At 37.3% G+C, this 16,490-nt stretch overlaps 1 protein-coding gene across 2 annotated transcripts; it reads right to left on the bottom strand.

The window, feature by feature from the left end:
• Nucleotides 1-216: 216 nt before the first annotated feature.
• Nucleotides 217-8,714, bottom strand: LOC110776540 (FHA domain-containing protein At4g14490-like). Of its 2 annotated transcripts, XM_056828131.1 has the most exons (4): nt 6,750-8,714; nt 2,383-2,477; nt 2,170-2,292; nt 217-495 (listed from the first exon to the last, which is right to left on the bottom strand). In XM_056828131.1, the coding sequence occupies exon 1, from the start codon at nt 8,556-8,558 to the stop codon at nt 6,834-6,836; it is 1,725 nt and encodes a 574-aa protein (XP_056684109.1). In that variant the 5' UTR covers nt 8,559-8,714; the 3' UTR covers nt 217-495; nt 2,170-2,292; nt 2,383-2,477; nt 6,750-6,833. The 2 variants fall into 2 exon arrangements, with proteins under 2 accessions (XP_056684109.1, XP_021836793.1); XM_021981101.2 differs by lacking the exons at nt 217-495; nt 2,170-2,292; nt 2,383-2,477 and adding an exon at nt 6,309-6,651.
• Between the last annotated feature and the right edge of the window lie 7,776 nt (nt 8,715-16,490).

The raw sequence follows: 16,490 nt of genomic DNA, 5'->3' as shown, positions 1-16,490 counted from the left end.
TTTGGGGATAACTAAACTCCAAATCATATCAACATCAACATCACCATCACCATCTTAAGAGTTGAGACCATCTGACCTGACCTGACCTGACCATGGTCCATACTCCATTCTCAATCCTTTCATACTTTTCTGCTCCCTTTTATTTCAAACTTTCCTAGTCTAAACCTGATTAACCCAACCTTCTGTACCGGACATATAATACTTGTACTTCGTATGAGCACGAGTACAATTTAATACACACCATTAAAAGGCCGGAGGGAGTATGTTATACTCCGTATCAGACTATCAGCAGACATTTGACTGATGCAGAGTACACTACACAACGTGAAATACATGTTATGAATTATACAATTTAACAACACTTTGAGATTGAACACGCATAAACTCATTCCAAACTTGACATTAACATCGACCATAGATTTGCTTGCCATCGCAACTCGGATCACAAGCCCACCTTTGTTCTTCGTACAGCAAAGGCTCTCAGCAGTCAACACCCTACAAATCATACATTCCATCTGTTAAGAATTTTATTGCATTATCTATCTCAACCCCACATAAGAAGATTTAATCACATTGTTGTTATTAAACACTTAAAACTGAATTATGAAAAAAGAATAATCTAGCACATTAAAGCCTTCAACCACAGAAAATAGAAATGGAACCACTCCGACAACATAACAACTAACAAGTGCTTCTTTATCAATTTATTACAGAGCTTAGGCTCAAATTAGACCTTTCGATCTTTCAATCTTTCGTTGTCACAAGAAATATCCAAATGTAGAGCATTGACATCGATAATCCGACATTGACAAATATGCCAGAGTTCAAACAAAGGTTCTTAAATTCCTTTTCCGATCATGGGGACGCCGAATGATCTCTTTAGCACACCTCAACATTCAACAAGTTGATCTTGTCCCCTCACCTGTTCCTTTCTCCTTTCTCCCAACTGATGATGACCTCTTCTTAGGTGCGCATCTATTAATGTTTTTGTTTATGTTATAGTATTTTCATACATAGATCAAAACCTTGTACATTTCTCGCCTAGTAACATGAGGTGTGGGGCTACTGGGCACAAACAAGCAGATAGAGGTCAAATGATTCTCTCTTCACACCCGCAAAAGATATACACAAGAATCCTTCTATTCTTCAGGTTCGGGGTGAGGCCTAATTAGAATATTTCAACCAGCTAATTAGTTCAAGGATTTAAGACTTAAATATGTGCTAAAACAGTGTGTGTTCTATATTTCTATTGGACAGCCATTTAGGCAGAGCTTCACTTTTGCCAATGATATCTATCCACTCCAAATCCAAATTTTGGCCCCTTCCACATGCAATAGTACTTTCATAACTGATGTATTAAACCTAAAAGGCTCACTCACATGCCCCAACTTCCATAGTGGTAGAGCCCATAACCCTGCCCCTAAAACACACAGTGAGGGGCCTACTATGTAACCAAGGACAAATTTTGAAAAACAACTAAAATGCATTCAACACCAACAGCTAAAATCAGGAGTCTTTTCCAGATCAACTGGGGAAACAGTGAAGTATAAACAAAACAACAAGTCCAGTCAAACTAATCGAAGATCGTTTACACTACTCATCACTAACTAAACTTGCTAAAAATTAGCACTTAATGATTTTAATTATACAGCTGGAAAAGAGTTGAGAGAAAAATAGGGAACAGGGAAGATCATTAGAAACTATTGGAGTATCTACGATGAGAATTTTGGAAGCATCTCCTACCGACTCTTCGACGGAGAAACAAATGGTGTGTTAACTCTTTGGCAACGACGAGGGTTCGAAGCTTAACTCCATGGGATCTCTTACGGGGAAACTTACTAGAGGCGCTTGGGGGAGAGCACTAGAAGCAACCCCACAGATACACAATTTACCTAGACATGTGACGCATTGCTGAGGGGGGAAAAGAGGGGGGGGAGGGGGTAACCCCTCGCCCTAAACAAAAATTGAGAAGATAGCACCATTTTACAGACTCCTAGAAGCGAGACAGTTCTAATTCCTAGTCAAAATATCCTATATGGCTTGACCTAAATGGAATATACACTTAGAAATCCTGTTTACCAAACTGAATTACTGTTATCATCATTCAATTGTACTTAAACCAAAGAGCAATCCAGTAAAAACTAGCATTTCCATGAAAATAAAACTCACAGCCATGCAGCACCGAGTCAAGATTGACATCTTGGACAATATTTTCAATTTCCTATAGAATCCAAGTTAAACAGACTTGATGCATCTGTGGAGCCCAGGCTCATATCCAGCTTGTGTGGTGTCCTGCAATAATATAGAGAAGATTCCTTGTCAGTGACAATAAAACCTAGGTGGGCACTAATTAGGGGAAACCAAAATTGCCCAATAGCTAACCTTGATGTTGACAAACAGATTGAGTCACATGATATCACCACTAGAATTCCAGCTTGAGCTGTTCATGAGAGCTAGAGGGAGGTGATGGTGGCCTGCTGCATTATTAAATCAAAACAAAAAGTAAGCTACAGTAAGCATCAAGCATGTGCCAGGACCTACAAATATTAAGAAATATTTATTAGTTTTGCAAGGTCGCAATACCAGAAGACTATTTTTCTTTAGATAACAAAAAATAAAAAATCCTAACCTTGATCAGGAAGAGAAGGAAATACTTTCACACGATGCTAATATCGAAATCAGAAGCACAAGAACTGTGCTCTTGCCATAAAAAAAAATTGCAGTAACAACAGTAATTAAATTCTAGTCAGCCAAATCTAATCAAAGAGCAAAAGTGAGAACAAAAAGCCACAGCAGACGCTAGAAATCTAAACAAAAATTGCAGTATGGTGCTTACTGTGAAAGCATCGAATTGCACAAGATCTCAGCACTAACATCAATAAATAAACAGGGGAGCGTCCTCTACAGGAGGACTACACTCCAATCACAAGTTTTCACCTCTGGCTTACATATGCAAAATAGTTGAATCGAGATGAGATAAAAATAAAAACAAAAAAAAAACCCCATAAACTACCACTTCACACAAAGTTGTTTATCATAACATTCATTAAGGTGACTTACAATGGTAAGGAGAACTTATACACATAGGAAATTTTGCATGATGCGTGAACAAAATAGAAATAGCTGATACAAACAAGGGAGCGCTGCAAGCCAATTCACACGCATATAAATTTTACCCTAGAACAAACAACACTTCTACAAGCAAAGAACTTAGCTGCAGGTATCCAACAAACAAACCTGGGCCTTTAAGCACTATTTAGAAGAAACATTTGATATTTACAAGTGTGTACATAAATCACTGAAGAATACATCCATATAGAAGTTGAATTTCTAACTCCTTTCAACTTAAATATATTTTATTTTGAGAGAATACTGTTTAAAATTTATGAGTTCCACACAGAAGCTAGATTGTCATTGGCTCCTAAATGCACATAATTCCTATGTACTTGTACATGATTCCTCGAGAGAATACCATAATGAAGAATATAATTATGCATACAAGATGAACTCCCCATGAAGTGAAATTTCTAGTGTATTATCTCACAGCAGTGAAGTGTAAGAACTATAAGTAGTTAAGCAGCTAAGCATTAAGCAGTGGCGGGGCCAGTCAAACAGATAACACACATATGACATATCTCATCGAACTCCATAACAACTACCAAAAGAAGATAAAACAATGGCATAATACACACATGAGAAACATTTTGACTTCTATTTGCCATATCATCATGATTAGATAATGAGAATTTGAGATGTAACCGTCATAAGAGAACTAAAAATTTGCAAAATCCAGCCCAGTGCAGAGATGACGACACCACAGGTTCTGCTAATTAGTATAAGCACTGCATTTCACACACTGACAACAAAATTACTTCAGACACATAATTAAAGGTAATAGCATATAAAGAAAACACTCTATACAACATTAACAAAACAAAAAGCCCATTAAAAATATTTTGCATTGTTTTTTTACTAATTTTTTTTATATATAAATGAGCAGAAGTACAAGAATGGAGGACAAATTGTCAACAAAACAGATAAAACCATTATGTATTCATTCCATGAACCCCTCCCCCCCGCCTCCGGAACAACGTTCACCACAAAATGCCATAAAAGCATTTTGCCACAGCATCTTTACATCCTCTAGTAGCAGGTCTTTACCCCTCCAAGCCCACCAAAAACGGAATAATAGAAGGCCCGGAACCGTATAACTGAAAAGCCAGTACTCCCCAAGCACAGCAATAGGCCTCCTCCAAATATTACGATTCACTCATAACTCACTCTTGGCAAAATAAAACATGCACATATCCGTGAAATAGCTATTCCCGGTCGTCTCCTTTGGAGCATATTCATTAGTGTAGACTTTACTTCTACCCCAGTGCTGAGGTCCCCAGAACATCTCACATTAAGAGAAACTTTATCCTTCCAAAAAAATCTATGAACCAGAAAGGGGAAACCTTGGTGGCAAAAAAAAAATCATACCAAAAAGGACTTGCAACAAAAGGTGCCTGTTATATGCCCCAATCACTTTCTAGAACCCTCTACCTCTGATGATTAAAGAGACAAAACCTTGAAAATAAAGGTGAGCTCATCATAGGGATGTCTCCGCAAATAGATCTCAAACATTCCCACCATGGAGTGCAGAAACAGGAGCTTCGTGTAAAGTGGACAAATTATATGATTGAGGGAAATGCACAAAAAAAAAACCCGGTTGTAACCCTCTCCAAACATCCTCCCAAAATATAATGTGATGGTTATTCCCAACCTTAAACCTGACTAACAAGAAGACAGAATATTCTTGAGAAATAAATTTCTACAGACAAGCATAAGTTACCACCACCCTCCAGGCCTCCAGTCTAAGCCTCAACAGTATAAAACTTGTGCTTGTCACATTCTTAGCAATCATGTGAATAAAGTTTGCTTCCTTCTCTCATCAGCAACCCAAATCTACTTCAGGAAAATGAAGCTTTCCTCACACAAAGACACAAATGTAACCCAGATAGTAGTAAAAAAAAAAAAAAACATCTAGGTAGAATAAAAAAAAAGGACAAGAAAACCAGATTAGAGACTAAGCACTATCCAGCTAGCCATTATATGATCAGACCAAACAGATACAATCGCTGATCTAAGCAGGAAAAATGTACGAAAACTGAACAAAGGGAGAGATCAGGATACTAGTAAAGGTTGAAGGTTAGATTCGTCTCCTGCAACCATTAATACCTACGTATTTCGCCTCCAACAGTTCAAAATTATCAAACCTCTGCATGTGCTGTTCGTCCAGTTTCCATGTTAACAGAGCCAGAGGAAATAGTTGAGATAATGCAAGAAAAACATTAAACCAAGCACTACCTACACACTAGATTAACGGGAGCCTAAAATGGCGACAGGGGCATCACAAAGTCACCTACTGCTCATACATACAAAAATTCTCTCATCAAACGGCAAGCCAAGGAACAGGCGTTACAACAATATCTATAAGCAAGCGGATGCTGCAGATGGAGATAAAGAACACTCACCTGAAATCTGAACAGCTGCTACTTTGATAAGCTTTCAGCTTTTACCTTCCACCATTGCATTCTATCATAAGCAGTTCACAATCTCATGGCATTCAGGTCACGTAATTTCGAAGAAAAGTAACAGACAAAAATACATTGCTATCACAGCTCTTTCTTCTCATTCTCTGTTTCTTTTTTTCTTTTCTTTTTTTGTTTCTTTTTTCCTCCACCCTTCACATTTTCTTGCTAATTCTTCTTATTTTAAGAAAAGTAAAGAACGTATCAGAAGAATCAGTAACTAGTTAACTACCATTCCCCAAATGCATGGCATCAAGAAAAATAATGGAAGATCAAAGTAAAAGCCTTAATATGAGTTTAAAGTTATAGAGTAAGTCAAAAGGAAATGACATCTCTTACAATAACAGGCAATATCAATGAACACAAGATAAAGTGATTGCTAGATTTTAAATAGCATAATAAATTAGAAGTATCCACCTCAGGTATCATCAACACAAGGATAAGAAACTCGAAAATTCTTCAATGAAGGCTACAATGACATTCAGGAAACAACCGGTCAAATCCATATGGATTTTCTTTCCTTAGCAATGTTAGGATATAATCCAGCATCCAATACGACAATTTCAGCATATGCAGACATAAAACTTTCCAGAAATTGTACGTTGAGTCATTGACTGGTAACTCGACTAGATTTCTTGGTCATATAAGTCAACCAGGGCCGGCCTCAGGCATAGAAGTTCAAAAGTACCCCACAGCCACAATGTAGAAAGTGAGAAACAAATTTAAGCATGCTGATAAACAAGAAGTATGACTTGAATCCACATAGAAGCTGTATAAAAATTATGAGTTCCACATAGAAGCTTGATTGTCATTGTTTCCTAAATGCACATAATTCCTATGTAATTCTACAACATTCCTCAAGAGAATACCATATTGAAGAATATAATTATGCACACAAGGTGAACCCCCATGAAGTGAAATTTCTAGTATGTACTATTTCACAGCAGCAAAGCTCAAGGACTATGAGCAGTTAAGCACTAAGACGTGCTTGGGACAGTCAAACAGATAACACATATATCTCATACCGGTGATAGAGGAAACGTCCACTGGTAATCAGGCCTTAAATTCCACGAAATTCCTATTATTGACACATATACTCCTTTAAGTATATTATCATATCTTCTACAGTCAAAATATTGTAAACCACAAACATAAGTCCAGGAGGCAGGAGCTCACATTAACTGGTTGCAAATTTCTTCATACCCCTTGAAACTTGTTAGGCCTGAAACCTCAATTCCCTTAGAATTTACCATATTCGCTTCAATTCCCTGTCTTTTCTGCGGCAGAAGGGAGTTTGCTTTTCTCTTTCTGCTGCTGCAACATGAAATCATCATACCGTGCATTTTCTTTTCGCATATCCTCGATGATCTCATCTCTTTTGGCATAAATCTGCTTAGGCAAATAGTCTACCAAAAATTCTAACCAATCCCCTAGAGTCATCTTTGCAAGGTCAGGCACGATAGTACTATCAGAATCTTTGCTTTTACCATAACAATTTGCTTCTGACACTAAATTACCTTCTTCAATTTCTGATGCTTCCGTTCTCCCATCGGTTAACACCTCATCGTTCCCTAATACATCACAAAACCTTTCTTCAACTAGCAAAGGGCTTACAACACACTCATTACAATTGTGCTCTGTCACACACTGAGGACCTCCTTCCAAATCAGGAGTCTCCACTTCCACAGACTGCTCATTCTTTGTATCATCAAGTACATTTTTCTCAGAAGCATCACCCACTGGTTCTTCACAAGGCTGCTCCTTCAAATCAACCACCATTTCAGGAACTTCCTTTTCCAAAACAGCATGGTTCATCTCTTCTTCTGGAATAGAATCTCGAACATTTTCTGAACACTCAGCAACCACCTTTTCCTTCTTTCCATGACTTCCCACTGTCTTCGTATCTTCAGCCACATTTACGCTCTCCAATACCGTCTCCGTCACAGAACTCTCCTGGACATCCTTAGCATTCTTCTTTCTCCGAGTCCTCTTTGCTGGTGTTGCTTCCCCTAAACTTAAGAGTTCATCATCTCCTCTCTTCGAGCTTCTAGTCCTCCTAGTACTCACACCAAACCCTGGCTTCAACTTATCATTTTCCACATTCTGTCTGACACCTACTTTCCCGATGCTAACATTTCCGTCATCTAAATTACTCGCTTTTTTTGGTTGCCCTCTCCCACGTCCTCTTCGATTACCTTCAACCCTCTTTTCCATATTCTCTACCTTTGCATCTCTAACCACAGAAAAACCCTCACCAAACCCTGGCTTCAACATATCATTTTCAACATTCTGTCTAACCCCTGATTTCCCAACGACAACATTTCCGTCTTCTGAATAACTCGCTTTTTTTGGCCGCCCTCTCCCGCGTCCTCTTTGATTACCTTCAGCCCTCTTTTCCATATGTTCTTCCTTCAAATCTCTAACCGCAGAAAACCCCTCTTTCTCCAAATTCAAACAATCTTTTTCCCGCACCTCCACCTTGCTCACCATATCAGGAGCCTCCTCGTCCTCCCCCAAATCGATTCTACTACTAGCAGCAGCTCGTTTCCTCGGGTTTCTGCAGTTGTCGGTTTCTTCCCTACTTGCAACATTCTCACCCAAATTCGAACCATCAGTACCCCTTTTAGAAGCAGCTTGTCGTCTAGGGTTCATACATACATTAACTTGTTCCCCAATTTCAACCCTAATTTTGGTTAATTCGCCAATAATAATAACATCTCCATGTAAAATTTCAACTGGGGAGAGGGGTTTAAGCTTAGAGGAGTTGACAACAGTACCGTTTGAAGAATCAAGGTCAGAAATTAACCATTTTCCAGAAGCTGAATTGAATTTGATTTCAAGGTGTTTGGATGAAATTCCTGTATCTTTGATTGGTAAATTGTTGCCTTTCACAACTCGGCCGATTCGAATCTTGGATCTGGGGCTGAATTCTAGGGTTTCACCATTTCGAGGGCCCTTTTCGATTACCAGCTTCAAAGACGCCATTGCTAGAAATTCGAGATAACTTGGGTTTCTATTTGGCGCTTACAAGTGATTTCAAAACTCCAAATACCCTTCTTCAATTACTCCGTACTTGTCTTTTTACGCATAGCACACCCGGTTCACCGGAGCTTAGCTCCGACTACATCCGAATTCGACCCGTGTCACACACCTTGCTTATGGTGGTTGAGTCTCCCAACAAGAGTTTCTGCATACGGTGAGGCTCGAACCCGAGACCTCTCTTAAGTGGCACCAAGTTACTTCCCACTTGAGCCAACTCTATGTTGGCCAATTCTATGTTGGTCAATTACTTCTCGGTGTATAGTATTTACTTGCATCACTGTATCTATGAATCTATCTATTACTATTACTATTACCATTACTATTACTATATACTAAAAAGAGACACCCGAAATGAACATGTGTCAATTCCTGGTGCGATTTTTTCCCGCCAAAAACCACTTTCCCAAAAAGGTGTATCTGTTTTATTTTATTTTTATTCTCTACCATTTTTTATAAACTACTTTCTCTGTTTTTTGTGAAATGACACAATTATTTAGGCACGTTTGCCAATGCACGATTTCAAACACATCTTCAATTATAAATAAGAAAAAATTATAAAAAGTTGATATTTAAAAAATATTGATATAGACGAATCTAACAAGATCCCACACGACTATTTTTTCTTAAGTACAAATCACAAAAGAAAGTCTAATGAGCTTGTATGAATAGTGTCTATAACTCAATTGTGTCATATAAATAAGAACGGAGGAAGTATTAAGTATGGAAACAAAATTTAGTTTATAAATTATGACAATAATAGATACGACGTAATAATAATTATTCTAAATTGGTAATATTTTAGTCAAATTGTTATATTAATAATGGCAAATATATCACTCAATATTTTGGTCAACTTATCATATTAACATTTTAAATATGCATATTAGATGAATAAATTTAAACGAGTATGTTAAAAATGTTATAACTATGCAGTAGTTGGGAAGATATTCAGTTAAATATTTTGTGAAAAAAAAAGATCAAAATTTCACCCGTGCGTGCACGGGATCTAATTTAGTAATATTCATATTTCTCACCCCTTGCAAAAATAATCCCCTTTCTTCTTACCCTTTAAAAAAAAGAATGTATAGTATTCATATTTTTATGCAAAAGAGGGGAGAGTCCGTACAATATAAAGGAAGCACTAAAACGTGGCATAGCCACTCCTATGATGTCCTCGCGGAGAAGGCTAGTAATTGCAGAGGAAGTATTTTCGGATATCAGATATGTGTGGGCAAATGCATATCATAGTAAGAGACAAAATAAGAAAAATGATAAAAAAGAAATTAAATGGTACTTTTTTAAACAAAAATGATACTTTTTTTAACTGAATGGTACTTTTTTTTACAGAATGGTACTTTTTTAACATAAATGGTACTTCCTTTTTTGTCTTTTAGCTATTTGTCTTTTAGCTGATATGTGTGTTGCCACACATATCTGATATCCGAAAAAACAACCTCAGTAATTGCATGCGGTGGGGCATCAAAATATTCAATCCTTTCCACTTGTTCAACATTTTTATTAGCTAATTTATCCAGTTACTCCTTCACGATAACAATGTAACACACAAATCTCCCAACCTGAAGTATCAATCAACATACGATATAAATTCAGAATGTGGAAGCATTCTCCACCTTGGTATTCAACATTTTGGAGGACTTGGATATATGTCTGATTGTCCATCTGTAGTTCTAGCTTTCAGACACCCAAGCTCCTAGCCATTTCTAGACCAATAGAGGTTGCCGCTAGCTCTGCACGGTACGTTGTACAAGCTCCAAAATTAGCTGAAAAAGCCCGAACAAAAATGGCAACATTGTCTCTGAGGATTCAACGTAACCCCCTCCTGCAAGACCAAGTGGGCCTTTTGAAGAGCCATCAATGTTTCGGGTGACCTAACCCTGGTGCTGCCAGCCATCGTATAAGATCTTCTCTTCAAAATGTGTTATGCATGCTGCTACTTGTGGTACCGTTCATCATTAAGGTTTGCCATGTTTCTTCAAGATGTGCTTGAAGGAACGCCCCTGTATCAATTGGGATATCACTAGCATGTAATACCCCAAATTTTCGGGTATTTATAATAAATTGTTTTGGTAATTTAAAATTATTTTACAATTAACATAAAATAAAGGTTTTAATGATTTTAAAATAAAATTTTAGATTTATTTAATAAGTTTTCTGAATTAACTCTCCTAATTAAACCTTAACTCTTCTAATTAAACTCTAGTCCTAACTTTGCTATAAATACCCATATCCCACTCACCTTTTCCTTACGTGACTTGTTTTTTTTCAAAGACGCCTTTCCCTTTGCCGTTATCAAAGACATCTCTTAATTTCCTCCATCTCCTGGTAAGTTATCTCCTTCAACCTTGATTTGGGCACGAATTACCAAATCATCTCCCGCTTGTACTATACAATAAAATTATAGCGGTGCATCTTTTGTTTCCTCCTGTTGCAATTACCTCGCTGGATAGTTTAAATTGAGCTGAGTTTGACCTTCCCCTCTTATTTTCATGTCGATAGTGCTCAAATTACTAGGATATGAATTCTTATCTACATTATGCCTTGTTTTAATAAATAAATTAATTATTTAATAATAATAAATAAATAAATAAATAAATAAAACCTTCTTGATTTTGTTAGGTTGGATGTAGCAGCAGCTCTTAAGGGTAAGCCATTGATTTCTTGTTAATGACTTGCTTGTTTTATTTTAATTGATCTCGTGATCAAAAAGCACTAACTTGGTTTTATAAAAGAATTTTAATCTTTAGTGTTGTGGGCATATCAGTAAGGTGGATTTTTGTTTCAAATGGCTAGTTAATTGTATTGTTGTTTAGATCCTTGAGTTGGTTGTTTGTGTGAATGGACCTTATTAAAATACTAATTACGTAAAGTGTAATTTCAGAGGGAAAACCCCGTAAGGGTAAGGAACAAGTTGTTCTTCTAGATGTTGTTTTACCGGTGCATTTTAGTGGAGACCCGGTAGGCTTCTAGTAGGTTTCTATTATTCCATATTAAACTTTTTGCTTAGTATTCCTCCTAATTCTACTGGTGCGCGGTCGCGGAGACCCGTAGTCAATTAGTGAGGGGTGTGCACACTAGGGACATTCTGTACTCATCTTACCTTGGCCGTTTTCAAGGATTACGCGTGACCCTTAGCGTTCTCTTTCCCTCAATTAATATTGATCTTTATGTGATAAGTTTAATAATGAGATTATTAAATTGGTACTTGTTTGTTTATATACTTATTTCAAACGCTCAAAACGTTTTCAACTAAATTATTTATTTTACGGGATTGAGTTGGAATTACTCAGTTTTTCTGATTTTTGGGAGTTCGTCTCTCTTGTCTCTTTTCTATTTATTTTTGAAGGTTGGTAAAGGTACTTGGATGTGAGTGAGGAGATGCTTAGAATAAATCATCTAGTCAAGAGAAAATTTCTATTTCAGTTTAAATTGGATTTTGTTATTTATTTTAAGGGGATTGGTTGTAATATTTTATTGACCACCTTTTAGACCACTTAGTTAATTTTGACTTTAATGGTTTTAAGTTTTTTAGGTTGTCTTTCATTTATTTTTTGGAAAATTTGCCAAATACAACCTAATAAAGTTCTCTATTTGCCAATTACAACCTCAAATTTCTATTTTTGTCAATTACAACCTTAAACTTATACATCCATTTTACATTACAACCCGAAATTATTTTCCGGCAAAAATCACTATGTCATAATGTTATTAAAAAAAATAGTTACATATTTTCTATAAAAAAATTAAATCGATAAATATGAATTAAAACAAAAAAGAATAAAATAATCGAAAAAATAATTTCTTTTACACATATTATGTACGTAATTTTTTTTAATAACGTTATGACATCATCTTTCGGTGATTTTTGCCGAAAAATGATTTTGGGTTGTAATTTAAAATAGATGTACAAGTTTAAGGTTGTAATTGACAAAATTAAAAATTTGAGGTTGTAATTGGCAAATAGAGAACTTTATTAGGTTGTATTTGGCAAATTTGCCTTATTTTTTATGTAGAATAAATGTAGTAGTGACACTCCCAAAGTTTGGACAATGGTTTTAATGAAATAAAAACAGGGTTTTGATTGTATAAAAGGTCTAAATTTTGGGGGTGTTACACCTAGCACGACCAAAACACAAGTTATTTATCCAACGCCAATTCCACCATAAATCTAAGGAGAAGTACGTTGGCCATTTGATTGGGTAATGACTGCCTTCTGCCTTGAGGTTGGTAACTACCTAGTTCTGTAGGTTCCCAACATAGAAAGAAGGTCGAATGGTTGGGCCACCCATATACATCTAGCTGCATGACAATCACGTAACAAGTGAAAGAGTGTCTCCTCTTGGTCATGATTGCAGTGTTGGCATCGAGGGTCATCTGAAAGGTGTCACTGGACTCAATCTATTGGTATTGCATAGAACCTTGTCACGGAGAGTGAGCCATAAGAAGGTACGTATTCGTAGAATTCGTAGGACTTAGCTCATCAGTTCGCATGATTTTTAGAGCATACTTGATCGAAAATCCTCCTTTGGTGGATCCTTTCCAATTTCTCAAGTCACCGCAATATGGATTTTCTACCAACTGATGGGCTGCAATTTTTTTGAGAGCAATGGCAAGTAATAAGTTAGAAAATACGTCCCATTTCCAACCAACACCAACTTCCCACATTTCCCTTATGGTGGCGCGGCGCCTTCTATTTCTTGTGGGATTTGGCCAGTTGATATATCACGCAGGCAGTCATTTGTTACCCAACAATGGTCCCAAAACAAGGTGTTTGTGCCATTCCCAACTGCTACTGCCGATCCTTTCTTCACCCATTGTGCATTTATCAGTAATACTGCGCCAGACATTAGACATGTTTGAAGTTGGGATGAACATGTCTATATCGCATCTTTCCTTATAGTATTTATGACGGAGTACCCTTGACCACAACGAATTGGGTTCCGAAATACACCTATTCCATAAGGATTCTATTCATGTGTATTGATTGTGAATCATGTGAACATAAAGTGTTGAGAATTCATGTTTGATGTGTGAACAAGCATGTTGTGAATTAATATTGAATCTATGAATTCTATGTGGACAATCATGTTATGGACTTTTATAATCGTTGAATTATGTCAAGCATGTTGTTCAAGTTTATATGCATGTATGAGTTTTTCACATGCAAGTTATTATGATTATGCTATTGTACAGGATGTCTAACATACTTTGAGCCTAGTGGATTTGCCTCAGTGCATCGTTTATTCTACCACCGGTAGAACACGTTTGGGAAGTTTATGTGAATTGAACTAAGGATTATTCGTGCTATGGGCACACCCCACTTGTTAACTGGCAATGTCGGGTTATCTCAATAGTGTTTGAGAAGGAACAATGGGAATGATTTCACTTGAGTCCTATGTTTGATCACAAGTCCTAAAGGATTAAAATAAAGTGTCATTGTTTAATTGTTTGCATGTTATGTTTTGTGTTGAGTCTTGAGTCGCCTTGAACATAACATACTAATTAACGTAAAGTGTAACCCGGATGAGGTTCAAAACTCTTGGAACGTATATACCTTGAGTATGAACAATGGGGGAATCTTGTTGGAAAACTCGTACTCCTTAAATGATACAAAACGTTGTTTCATTCTTTTGGTTTTATCGCTTGTATGCGCAGGAATTCCGTCGGTATAGCCCGACTGTCGGTAGAAAGTCCGACCCTTATTTATTTGGTGCTTGGTTGGCTCCCAACACCCTTATCTTTCCCTCAGTGGTTGTTATTATTGTATTTTACCCGTTCGAAGCTAATTCTTATTAATCTGTGAGTTAAGAGTCGTGTCAAGTATCGAGTCTGTCTCTATGATTAATTGTTTATTAAATGGATTTTGCATGTGGATTATTATATTGTTGAGTGAAGCATGTTAGACTAGGATTTCATTCTAGCCTGTTCGTACTCAGCTTTTGCTGACTTCGTGATTCATGTCTTTCGGTCATGGCCTTTGCCATAATGACCCTATGATGATCCATCATTGCACTTGCGTTGTTGGGGAGTAGTTTTCAATAAGCAGGTTCGTAGAGATAACTTGCTGGAGAAGTTATCATTGGAATTGTGTTGAGAGACTATTTAATCTTCCGTATTTATAAACTCTACTTTTATTTTTAGTCATGACTACTTAATTTATTTAAACTTTAGTTAATGGGTTTTAAACTATTTAATGCTTTGGTTTTGGGGCCTTAATGGTTCCAGGTTGTTGATTGACCATTAACTATTTATTATGTTTTGAAAGTTAGTTATTTTCGCTGCGTAATTCTGGTAAATAGCCTTAGCCATTATCATGGTGGCGGTAATATCTTGGTAATTCTTTTATATTAGTCGGAAAAAGGGAATTATAAATATATGGAATTATCAGGGTATTACAGGTTTGATTCGATTTACCAAGGCTTCGGTAATAATTTTATAGGCAACATTACATAGTCTTATGGGTCGAAATTGAGATGAAAGTTCGGGTTTCTCAATCTTTGATTCTTTGGGATTAAAACCATAAACGTATCATTGAGGGACTGTGGCAGGCCCTTCCCTTCAAGGACATACATCGCCATATTATGGACGTTCGGTGCTACTGGGTCTCAGTGTTTTTGGTAGAAGAGAGCTTGGAAGCCATTGAGTCTTGTGGCTTTGAGAGCCCCCATATTCTTTATCACATAATCAATATCACAACGAGTATAAGGCCTGTTGAGTTCGTTCCAGTCATCATGTGAAAGTTCTGTGCAAATACCAGTAGGGATATCATATTCCTTAGCCTCCCCTTCATCTGTGAAAAAAATGGTAATGTAATTTACCACTAACTGTTTTACCTACTCCTTGTCATGAATCCACTGCTCCCTGGAGTCTTTGATAGCTGTTATTTTATTTCTCCACCTTTTAATAACCGTACTAAGGTAGAAAAAAGTGGTGTTGCAATCCCCATCCTTGATCCAGTCAACCCGTGCTTTTTGATACCATAAAAGCTCTTCTTGCCCAAGAACTAAATCAAGCTCTCTTCGAAGTCGTGCTTCCATCTTGATGAGGCTAAAATTACGACCTTTTGAAAGTTCCACTTGAATACCATTCAGACATGCTAATAAGGAGCGATTTTCATGAAAATGTTATGAAATGTTCCTTATTCCAATGTTGGAGTTCTTCAGCAAAGGTTTTAAGGAGAGGAACCAAGGGTGTTGCTTAGTCCCATTTTTATTTTACAAAACCTTCAAGATGCTCGTGAGTAATCTAAGAATCCTGGAAAAGAAACAATCTATTTAAAGCCGTGAGAAGGGAAAAACCATTTGGTCATATGAGAAGTAGGCAGTGGTTCGACAGGAGGGCTGGAAGATGTCGAACCCTGGCCTTGTCGTATAAAAGACTCCATTTGGTATTGCAAATAGTACGGTCCAGACGTGCACTCCTCCTTGTTTCTACTATTGTACCTCTAGTCCTAGTGTGGGATGGGTTGAATCAGTTGATTTTCTTCCACCCAGTGGTTAAAGTGATTACTTCTTTTAATCAACATTCTAATCATAATTTTAAAAAAATAATTTAAAATAGAGAAGAGATTAGGGAAGAACGGAAACACATCGTCCGACCAACAATAAAGGAGTACGGCTCAATGAAAAACAGTGGTGATAGTGATGGTGTTCGGCGGACGAACGGACAAAGGGACGACGAAGAAGCAGCGGCAGCACATCGCGGTAGGGCTGATGTTGCTGCTTCATGCTTGCTGCTTGCGAGCGCGATGCGGCGCAGGGCCGAGAGAGAAGGGATGGGCGAGTGACACGACAGGTCTGGCCGACGTTGGCCTTGCTGCTGCTACTCGTTGCAGGTTGTTGCTCCGTCGGGCAAGGA

The sequence above is a fragment of the Spinacia oleracea genome, chromosome 5 (assembly GCF_020520425.1).
Source record: "Spinacia oleracea cultivar Varoflay chromosome 5, BTI_SOV_V1, whole genome shotgun sequence".
Taxonomy (NCBI): Eukaryota; Viridiplantae; Streptophyta; class Magnoliopsida; order Caryophyllales; family Amaranthaceae; genus Spinacia; species Spinacia oleracea.
This window is presented reverse-complemented; position numbering and strand designations above follow the sequence as displayed.